The sequence below is a fragment of the Tigriopus californicus genome, chromosome 1, assembly GCF_007210705.1.
Source record: "Tigriopus californicus strain San Diego chromosome 1, Tcal_SD_v2.1, whole genome shotgun sequence".
In the NCBI taxonomy this organism is placed as follows: domain Eukaryota; kingdom Metazoa; phylum Arthropoda; class Copepoda; order Harpacticoida; family Harpacticidae; genus Tigriopus; species Tigriopus californicus.
In genome coordinates, this window is record NC_081440.1 from 1,540,669 (window position 1) to 1,551,713 (window position 11,045).

The 11,045-nt window shown below is 42.4% G+C and overlaps 2 protein-coding genes across 4 annotated transcripts in view; one reads left to right on the forward strand and one right to left on the reverse strand.

The window, feature by feature from the left end:
- The window catches only part of LOC131885972 (neurogenic differentiation factor 4-like), a 38,896-nt gene extending 30,695 nt beyond the window's left edge, over positions 1-8,201 (forward strand). For both annotated transcript variants that reach the window (XM_059234190.1, XM_059234196.1), the window contains 2 exons: positions 6,458-6,563; positions 6,630-8,201. In XM_059234190.1, coding sequence (XP_059090173.1) covers positions 6,458-6,563; positions 6,630-7,321 — 798 coding nt within the window. In that variant the 3' untranslated portion in view covers positions 7,322-8,201. The remainder of the gene's footprint in view (positions 1-6,457; positions 6,564-6,629) is intronic.
- A 533-nt stretch (positions 8,202-8,734) lies between these two features.
- On the reverse strand, positions 8,735-10,750 carry LOC131886004 (peroxisomal membrane protein PMP34-like). Of its 2 annotated transcripts, XM_059234208.1 has the most exons (7): positions 10,375-10,750; positions 10,178-10,305; positions 9,956-10,110; positions 9,747-9,887; positions 9,420-9,670; positions 9,030-9,097; positions 8,735-8,970 (listed from the first exon to the last, which is right to left on the reverse strand). In XM_059234208.1, exons 1-7 carry the CDS (start codon positions 10,432-10,434, stop codon positions 8,820-8,822), a joined length of 954 nt encoding a protein of 317 aa, XP_059090191.1. In that variant the 5' UTR covers positions 10,435-10,750; the 3' UTR covers positions 8,735-8,819. The 2 variants fall into 2 exon arrangements, with proteins under 2 accessions (XP_059090191.1, XP_059090199.1); XM_059234216.1 differs by lacking the exon at positions 10,375-10,750 and having other exon boundaries at positions 10,174-10,297.
- Between the last annotated feature and the right edge of the window lie 295 nt (positions 10,751-11,045).

The following is an 11,045-nucleotide window of genomic DNA, read 5'->3' on the forward strand; positions in this document are numbered from 1 at the left end:
GTCTTCAATGAGCGACTCATGGAAGGTTGTTCGAAAAAAGTCGTGTCTTCCAAACTCTCTAGTACATGTCATTAATACTCACTACGTCACGTCCAACATTCATTCATGGCTTGTCTGGGCTATTTCTGCGCTCCAAATTTCCCCAGTATCCCCCTTTACCTACTTTACTACCCGAATGGATCTTGGGGGGGGCTCCTTTTTTGGCCACAAAACACGTACACATCCAAGCAATTTATGTTAATCCTTTGTAATGAGAAGGAGTAATCAAAGAACCCGAACGAGTCATGTCACGGGATTTGGGATTTGGAAGGGATTCGTCCGGTTCTGGAGCCAACTAGAGCCAACCACACATTCCCATGGCGTTCCCAACACACATGTACAATGGAGGAACGATTAGAACCGTACCTTATAGCAATCGCGGTCTTGTGGAGTTTCTAGCAAACCATTTCAGTGCAAGATACTAATGGCAAAGTAGGCTTCAACAAATCGAAACGACAAAGTGATCAATGAATTTGCCCTGGGCTAATCCATAAGGCTCGGCAAGTGATAATTAAAAATCTACTTTCAAAAGTAGAACCCAGCACAGCAGTGCTCTTTCTATGCGCTTTGTTTGACGTACATTTTTAGGCTTGCTTATTCAGGACGGACAATGATTTTACGCTCTTCAAATCAGAGTGCGCTTTCCCAACTTTCGTAACATAGTCTGCTGCAAATATCGGGCCGATTATTCCATCTTGATTTTTGACTCGTTTTGAGTGCCCTGGTCTAGAACCTAAAACCAAGACCTTGTGATTAATTTGTACCCTCGGTCAAACAATTTTCAATACCTACGACATGAAGTTCATCTAGGAAATTGACGTGTTACCGTCTCTTTTATTGTGGACTATCGATAAACTCTGACGTAGAAATAAGCTCTCCTAAACATATTAGAGGGAATTCTACCCAATAACCTGCTCGGCCAGGAGACTCTTTACATAGTATCATTGTATTGCCCGAATTAAATTTTAGCTCCAGCTGGTCTCAGGTTGTTGCTCTATGTTCAATTGTGGAAGAGGCTAATCTTTTCCTCCAAATTCCAAATACTTACTGATTTCCTTTATTGCCGAGGTTTCTCACGATGGGTCCATCAAATCCCGGATGTGCATTATCCAATCCTTGAACATCTGGACACACAAAGGATAAATGGATTGACAAAACAAATCTCGCATCTTCTGCGTCTTTCCTTGCATTAAGCGATCGAAAGGCTAGAAAAAATGTTGTTCTGTTTCTAATTTGAATTCAATTGAATCATAAAAACAGCGACGAAGGTCAGTCTTTTAATGTTGAATATTGCCACAAGCACTCAAATTCAATAGTAAAGGACATTATCATCAATCTTTCTTGGATTAATGTACTCTGGCTTTTGTTAGTCAGAGGACATTTCCATGAGATACATTTTAACTAATTCTCACTATGACGGTGAGTCCTCGGAAAGTGGACACATAAATAACATTTTTTTTGTTGTAATAGAATGGCACCCAGGGCTAATTGTATGTAGTAAATGCCAATGGTGTTTCAAATCTTGGGTTATAAGAATGAACGAAGGAAATGCAACATTTTAACAAAGAAAGTGAAAATAAAGCAGTAGCGTGTCCTTCAACTAGAATGTTTTTGAAATACACCGGTATATAATCATTAATTTATTTGGTTCCAAGCTTGAACGGAACACATATTAACTTTGTTTGCAGTTCAACGACCTTTTGTGGTGTCATCTGTTTTAGTGGTCATTAGATGAATGAAATTGATTCAACCGAACTCATAAACTTATACCTAAAAATCTAATTTCACCTCCCAAATCCCAGAAGTCAAAAGTAAAGAAATTGAACTGCTTTGGACAACCTTCATTTGATAATTTCTAGGGAGTCTTTTTCAGTTGTGACGTCGGAAACTGACTCTGCAAATGTTTTGAGTCCGGGATGGGCTGTCAAGTCAGGATCTGGAAGTCCAGTAATCGATCTAACAATGATTGATATATTAGGCCATTGCTTTGGGGCAAGAATAATGACTCGATCTCAACAACACGTAGACATGTGATCAACATTTGCCCGACTGGAAAACTCATTTCAATTGTCTGTTTTGTCTTCTTTTTTTATACCCTGAGATACGACGACAAAAAGCCTTTGTACAACACAGCTTCAGTACTCTAGCTAGATCATGCTTTTGGTGAGATTTCCGCTCATTTTCCGAGCAACAATGGCCTTCAAAACAAAAGGCCATAAATAGGGAGTCATTAGAAGAAAGACTCAAAATTCAGAACCATCCATCCCAATGATGTAATCAGCAATTCATCAAAAATTGTTGTCGCATCAAAGCAACACCGTTTCCATTTGGGTACCCACCCATTTTCAAATCTTCACCTGACGCATATATTTGTGAATACCAGGCCCTTTTTCCAGACTGCTTATTATGGATTGTTCCTGGGCCAGAATGTGAGATCAATGAATGATGTATTACATGTCAGAAAAATGGCTCTAAATGGGGAAAGAGGAAACAGGTCTGTTGTATTTATTCTGGGCAGAAAAGTCGGGGAAAAGAGGGAAAGAAGGAGCAAGGTACATTGCAACACGTTCTGTCAGTAGGCCTGGTGGATCTTCGTGTTCGTAATAAGATTGAGGATACTGGAATTTTTTAACTCAATTTAGATTCAAGGACACTTTTCTCAAAACACAACAATATGAATGTATCATTGGCATTTACATGATATGAGATGGACAAATATTAGTATATCAAGGAAGTGGGAAATCTAGGGAACATCATTGAACATCAGCACCAAAAAGAGGATGTGGCACAATTGTGAAGTTCGGGAGGTTCTTTACAGAGAAAGTGGACATGTGGAACGAACATAAAAGTAGCTAATCAAAATCTAGCCCTAGATTGGTGCTCCCGAGAGCATGGTGGTTGGTTGGAAATACAGTAAACAATCAGGCGATAGTGAATTATCCCCCAAAGTTTCGTTGTTCTTGATCCATAAACAATAGTTTTCCAATGCCTCACAATCCCTTTGACGATTGAGTCCCATCAATCAAAAGACTTGCATATCTGAATATTTTGTGTCGGGCTAGCGCTTCAGATTGAAAAAGACGTATTCGAATCAAACCACACACGACATGGCACCTTTTTTAATCCGTGTTGTTCCCGGTTCTGTCCGCAACACGCTGCGTTTTTTCTTCTTCTTCTTGTTCCCTAAGCAATTACCAACACGTGTTCCAGCCCCTCCACCTGGTTTCGCTTTGGTCTTCCTCTTGAAAGAGGAGGACAAAAACTTGTTCCAGGCTGTTTCACGAACTCATACATGCATGAGTGGAACCCAGAGAGACACAAGTGGAGAATCTGAATTGATCCCAACTTGGATTTTTTGAGAAGGGGGAGCATGGCGTGGAAATTGAAGCTTAAGAAAGGAAGATCTGAGGCCCAAAGCTGCTGCTACTCCCACTCAAATCCAAAGGGGCGAGGAGAAGGTTTTAGAAGGAACTTCTGAAAGATTAGCCCAGATTTAGTTTCAAGATCAATCCGATGGACTGGAAATGGCGCGTTTTCAACTCTCTTTTTCCGCCCTTGATTCCCAGATCAAAAACTCGATTCGAAATCAATCGCTTGCCAAAGGATTTGAAGTGGATTAGAGCCTGGAAATGGACCAGGATGATGCTAATTCCTTACGTGATGGGTATGAGGTTCACATCCAATGTACTTTTAGCCATAACTCCCGTTCCATAGGGCAGTATAGTTCTACCTTCTTTATGGCCGTCCAGGATGTGCTTGAGAATGATTTCATAGCATGACTCAGATTTTCTACTAACTGGAAATTCATTCTAAAATGTGAAAAATTGGGGAGTATTCCCCTTTGAAATTTGTATTAAGTGTTCTTAGAAGTATATGATTATCATATCTCTTTTTCGATACATGAATTTCTACATTTGCAGTACGTGAAATTAGTTGGGATAGGCCTGAGATTAGAATCGTGTCTTCCTGTTAAGATATCATTGAATCGAATCCAGAACTCTATGGCACTTCAACTTTGAAATCAAATGGGAATTGGGATTTCCAGATCATGCATTGTTCGTTTAGCGTCCAATCCACTTGACATCCCTCAAAAGCAGAAGCAAAAGTAACTTGAAGAGGTCACCTTGTATTAATTGTAGTCAAGTTGTGATAGCAATTCTGCAGTGTTTTGCTATTCTTGGACCTTCTTTCTCCTTTTGGGGCCCGAGGTAGAGGCCTCTCTGAGCTGGTTTCTCGGTAATGGATTTTGACATTTTCTCTGATGTTGTTTGGTAAGAGGAAAATTGCCAAACATCCCGCTCTTTCCTTGGAAGCAGTGGTGTCAGTTGGCTACACCCTGTTCCAGACAGAATCTAATGGGTTCACTCAAATGGCGCTACAGACCGCAAAGCAAAGGACACCAGTAAAGGCAATTGAAACCTGATTTCATCCCTTCATTGCCTGGCCTCCTCAAGAAAAGAGATTCTCGAGGACAGCCGAGAACTATCAAACCAGTTAAACCAACCAGAGAGTGAGAAAACTTCATTTTCACTCCATTCAGGGAAGACTCAACTTCATGAGAACTCAGATCCCATCGCTTGACTCAAAGCATGTTCAACCGTTTCTCTGAGTTAAAGATTCTAAGGCAATGGGTAGAGGACATGGCAAGTTGGCTCAGGAATTTCAAGTCGACGTATCCTAAGTCATGTTAGGCTTTTACGTACTTATTGAATGATTCCATAGCTCTCTGGGATTGAGTTAAATTTCCTCGGGGGAAAATTCTTCTACCCACGAACTGAACAAGATGGGAGTAGTTTATGTCAAACGGGTGGTGACAACCAAGATATCAGATATCTAAAAGTCGTGGAACAAGAAATTCTCTTTCGAACTCGCCCAAGACCCAGGATTGCTCCACGAAGCCCATGGCCTTATAAAGCAACCGGGTTCTGGTGAGGAGTTGGGTTCATCTTGTAATTCGTTCAAGGTCCAGTATTAAATAAGGGCCTTGAGAAGAAGCCCCCTCCCCCTGAAAAAAAAACCGTTTTTCTTGGAGTCGTCGCAATGTCTAATTTTAGCAGCAACCCTAGTCATGTCCCATCCTCAACCCAGGAAAAAAAGAGAGTGTAGTTCCATGTTCCACGTTTCCTGAGAAGGAAAGGACGAAATCCATCCGAATTTCGTCTTCAGCAGCCTTCCAGGTTGGATGGTTGGTTGCTAGTCGAGATGGTTGGCGGGATAGTGGGCTCCATTCATTCCACTCAAAAAAATAGGGTGACCTTGAGTTTGGAATAGACTAGGGCGCATGCGGTCCAAAACTTGCCCCATGCTTGACTCCTTGATCCACCAGCGGGATTCGTTTTACTCAGTGCCCAATTCGACGAGGAATGGCAAAAGCCACATATCTAAGAAATACAGAGCCTAATCCCCCACTCATTGCGGATGATGAACACGGGCAGAAGAAGCTCTTCAGATAAGTTTTAGTGTCGGCGACCGGATGGAAGTCTCTCTCTCTCTCTCTCTCTCTCTCTTCTTTTCTCCCCCTGAATCCCTGATCCGTCCGGGGGCCAAATCTTGGAAGCGTGACGTCATGGCCTTCTCACGTCGACAAACGTGGCCATACGTCATCGCCTCGAGGAACAAGTTCTGTTGTGGAGAAGACAAATGATTGTAACACATGTTGTTCCACCCAAAGTGAGAGTCTTACCATTTTCATGGCACTTAATTTTGAAGCAGTGGTGCGTTTTAGCGTTGCCATGGGAGCGGACAAAAGCCAGAATAGAAGTATGAACGAGCCTTGCTGACATGACAAATCTCATCGTTTATCTAACTTACTCTGGCACAATGGACCTTTTTACCTCCACAGATTGAGAAAGAGAGACATTGGGAGGGGCAGGTTTTTTCCATCGCTGCAATGTCCTCCACAAATACGAGATCCGTTGTGAATTGATGATAAACATCACTACCAAGTTTCGACAAGATGCATGCATCTATTCAACTGTGCCATGTGCGAAGAATAGATTGTGGAGCGAAAGCGGACAATGGTGGACCTATTTTTAGAGGAGCACAAGGACGCTCTCTCAAAATGGACGCACGGACGGGACAAGAATCTTGAAGGGGGGAAGTGGTTCCTTGGGGCTCGATTTAAGAATTTGGGCAAGAGAAGAACCCTCACTCAATTTGAACGAGGGTTCTCAGTTAAGAACGGCAATGAATGGCTTGTATGGTCATTAAGAGATTTATTGTCTTGCCCTCATTTAGATTCCTCCTATGGCATTAGTGGTCATGTTTTATAACTTATTTTTGAGCCGAGCAGGTACATTGGCAAGGCATATTTGGAGGCATATTCATTTCTGTCATTCACGTTTCAAAATCATTAACATGAGTTAGAAGCTAGGCCCCATTCATCTAGAAAGAAAATCACCAATGCACTTATTTCTAGGGACTGAGAGAGGTGATTCCACACGTGCACCAATCAAGAAAGTTATCCAAGATCGAAACCCTATCCTTGGCCAAGAACTACATCATGGCTCTAACCAACGTCATTTGTAAGTTCAAACGGCAAGCTCTGTCATTGCAAAGGTTCATCCTTAACTTGTCTTTCTGCACATTAGGTGAAATGCGTGGCGAGGACAAACCGTACGAGTTACCCCCAGTAGGTGGCAATCACGTGGGAGGGGACATGCAACCCCCGCAACAACACGGGATGATGGGGTCCCCAGGCACACCTGACAGCTCCGCCATCGCAACTGTAACAGCCCTGTCTGTTTCAGTGTCACCCGAGGGCGTGGTCTCATCCACTTCCAACGTCCCAACACTCAGCGGTAATGACAACAACGACAATAGCAACAAGTCAACGAAAGTCACTACTAAAGGATTCGGCCGACGGAACCAGCCTCCCAAGCCCCAAGCTCTAATCCAAAACGGGCCCCTGCTCCTCATGCCCATGGATCTCGGTTCCACGTCAGAGGAGGTGGAGGGTAGCTTTCAGATGCGAGACGCCCATGACACGCCCGTAGTGGGAGAACCGGATGCCTTTGATGAAGAATTCACGCTTATGGATGATGAAGACGACGAAGATAAGTCTTCCATGATTCTGGAGAGCTCCGTGCTCGCCTCCTCACTCACTCCTCCCCCCCACCACCCATCCCACCCATCCCATCACCATCACCACCATCACAATTCCCACTTAGCCTCTGGTCCTCTTCACTTGACCCCGCCCAGTCATCTCCCATTGGATTCACTTCTGACCCCAGCGGCCTCGCCCGAGGATGACTCTTTGGAGCCTTGGATCCAAACGGTGTGAGATGCATAGAAAGTGGATCACTCACTGTCCCAACTGAATAAAGTGGGGTGGGGCGGAAATAATCTAGGAGGCATTCCATGCGATTTGAATTTAGGAGCAGAATTAGACGGAGAAAGCACGTTAGGGGGAAGTTTTTTTCTGCCCTGGGCTTCTGAAACTTGTCACTTATTGCGCTCAGATTTTGATCAAGGTTGGTAGAGTATGCCGCCATGCAAAAGCGTTGAAGATGTTGAATATTTGAGCTCGTCGAGAAATCGCTTGTTGATCCCCTAAAGAGATCTTGGAAGCTAAGGGGAGGACGCATTCATGCTCTTCAACGCAATTGCCATACGACACATCTCTCTCTTACTTCCAACACTGTTCATTAGTTGGACTTTCGTTGCAAACCAACAAATTACGAAATTTGCCTCTTTAATATTTCGTCTAAACGTCACTTTGTTTAGAATGGGAAGAATGTGTAATATTTACACACCAGCAACCTCAGCTTGATGAAAAGTCGTTGGAAACTACCCAATGTTGATCTTCAATGCTAAGATAGTACCTACAAATTGTATCCCTAGCAGGTGTTTAGAAGGAGTCTCTCTCCCTCTCTATTCCCTCGGTCAGTATTAATGACTCACCAAAATATTGCCACTAAAATGATTGTTGATATTGATTGTCATTGCTTTTACCACGATCACTGCGTCAGCTATCAATGTCCCTTCTATGTTTGTCGTCCACCGATTGTTCATGAGGGTTCATCCCCGTTCCAGTCTCACCGGATTAGAAACCCCATTGGCCTTGAACGAATTACCGGGGAGGGAATTCATCATGATTTCCCTTCATTCAGTATTAGTTGTTTCTTGTCACTCCAAAAATAAATAATTCCCTCAGCCCTTGATCCAGAAGGACCTAGCCGAATACAACGGACCAAGTCCTTTTTAAAGCCAAATACTTCTCCTTAGTGATTCTTAGAGTGAAGGGTGAACTTCATGTTAGTGATACAATCGGTCTAGTTGATGTCCATAAGCAGTATTTCCATGAGGATACACTCGGCAAGGAGCTCAGATTCGAAAAATAGGTCAGTTGATGAGTGCGTATTCAACCCCATGCAAGAGTCAGGTCTCACTCCATGGAAAATCAATGTCCATGAATTGTTTAGAAACTACCACGTTTTTAGATTAGCCAAGAACAAAACTTCTACCCATTCATCAATCCTTGTACATGTGATCAAAGATGAGCATTCCCTCATGACTTTTGAAAGATATCATCGAAGAGTACTTAAATATATAAAGATATTTATTAATACATATATGATCTATCAGAAAAAAGGAAACGACCCATCTATATATCATGATCAACATCAACCATTACAACATCACTAATCGCGTATCAGCAACCTGTATAAAATCTGTATTATACTGTATATCAATATGCAATGAAAAACTACCGTTTATGTGCTAAAGATATCAGTGTTATTCGAAATCACCAAAATAAAGCATATTGATGCATCATCAACTCAAGCTGACTTAATGGCCTTACGAAGGCCAAAGAGAGCAAATATCAAGGCGGAAATCTTCTCGTAAGATAAGAACATGAACCCAGCTGCGATGAGACTTTGGACTAACTTTCCATCCAAACCACGGTACAACGATCCAATTCCAAAATTCCTGCACAAAGCCTTTTTGGATCACTGCGAGGACTGATTAACAGATCAATTAACACGTACCTAATCATGTAAATAAAAAGTTTCGCGGTATTGGCATTGGGCGAAAGATTGCTGTATCCATGGCCATGCTGAAAAGAAAGATAAACCCCAATGATTACCTTGCTCTCTCTAAGGGGTTTCAAATATATCGACTTTTAAAACCATTTATTCGTCAACTTTAACAAACTGCCACACAATTGAGATTTACGAAACGAAATTCTCATTTTTTTCATTACCTTGAGATTGTTGTTTCAAAATTTAATCCGAGATGTGACAAGTTAGCTTAATCGTTAGTTGACAATAATTATATTGTCTGTTTAAAAATTGACAAATGTGTGTGTTAGGTTTGTCGTCTAGCCCCATTACAAGGACAAATTAGCCTTTCATTCTTGCACTTCCTTGAGTACTTACTCTCAATTTAACTTGAACAACTTGGAGTGGATACGTTGCCACAGTGGCCACCGAGCTGGCCAGAACTCCCAATACAAATGCTGGGAGAGCCGACAAACTCGTGGAAGAAAGTTGACGTTTCAAGACCTGACGTTTCAGATATTCATAGACCGTGAATTTGATGGCCGGATTGCTCACAAGCATCAACGATGCGGCCAAGCCGTTCCACAAAGCTGCACACCCATCTGACTGAACCATTTTAATCAAACCATCTTGAGATACAATCAGAGAACGAATTGTGTAGGCAAAGTCTAGGCCTGCCAAGAGAGAGAGCTCCGAATCTCTAACCTAATAGTCCCTTAAACTTGATTTTAAGGGGGCCGCCGCTGCCATCCCTGCGTCCCTGGAGATCTGCGGTCCCTCTGCCCTGCATTTTCAATTTGGAATTCACCACCCACAAAGGATTGGTGACAAAGACGTTCAAGGCCCCTGGAAAGAACATGAAAGTCATTCAAGGCAAGTGTTGTAAGCAATCACTCGTTGCCAAATATACGGACCTGATAGGCAAGCAAATACCAAGTCCTTTGAGGCACTCTGCTTGGCATTGGGTCCCACCAAGATCTGTTTTAGACCATGGAAGGTGTAAAAATAGATGAAATTGGACACAGCCACGCACGTAATGGTAGAATGAGCTCCATGGAACAAGGACATCCTGGAATGGTTGTTCATCTACTTAACTGCCTTCTACACACTATAAATGGCAGTCACACTGAACTAACAAGCCTTCATCCTGAAGGATCCGCAGCATCAGCTTGAATGTGTCAGCCTGACCCTTGCTTGGATCCAGGATCATTCGAGTTCGAACGGTGTCCAAGGGCAGAGTAATGGCCATCGCCGAGCAACTGCCCTAAATGTTGCAAGGTTCAATATTAGGGCTGTTGCAAAAAGTCGACCCCTCCTTAGGCTTTTAGCTTACACAAGATCCAGATAAGGCATGAACCATCGATTCATAAGAGACCAACGACGACGAGGACATCACGAACTTGTCTCTTAAACCACTCCAACAACTCTAGAAAACAAGTGCTGGCTGCCAGAACCTGTCTGACGATGTCTTAATTGATATCTTGAGAGATAACAAGGAGGCTAGATAGGTCACTCAAGTGACGAAAAGGACGATAAATCGTCTCTTGTCTTCGACGATATGGTTTTTCCTCTGGGTTCCAAAATAGATCCTTGTCTCACACACACAACCTCATGTTTCAGTAAAGTTGCCTTAGTCCTTTGGAACTTGTCTTGTTATTGATTTCAAAATATTTTTTTTTCACCTTGATGTGCAATCTCTTTTTCCATAGCTCGTAATTCACTTAACTCCCAAGATTGTTTGAAACTATGCTCTTATCAAGCTATTATTAGATCCATCTCTACAATTGCCATTCCCGGGCTTCTCCTAGATATTGCAAGGGCTTCCATACTGTTCCAAATTCATAAAGAAACTATCCATCTCGGCAAACATCACGAGATAAAACTGGTTCACCAAGCAAATTGACATTCCAAAAAGAGAGAAATTCAATACTGTCGTATATTGCAATTTGATCGTAATGCTGCTTGGTTTCCATGTTGACGATCAGTAAATAGATAGATATATTT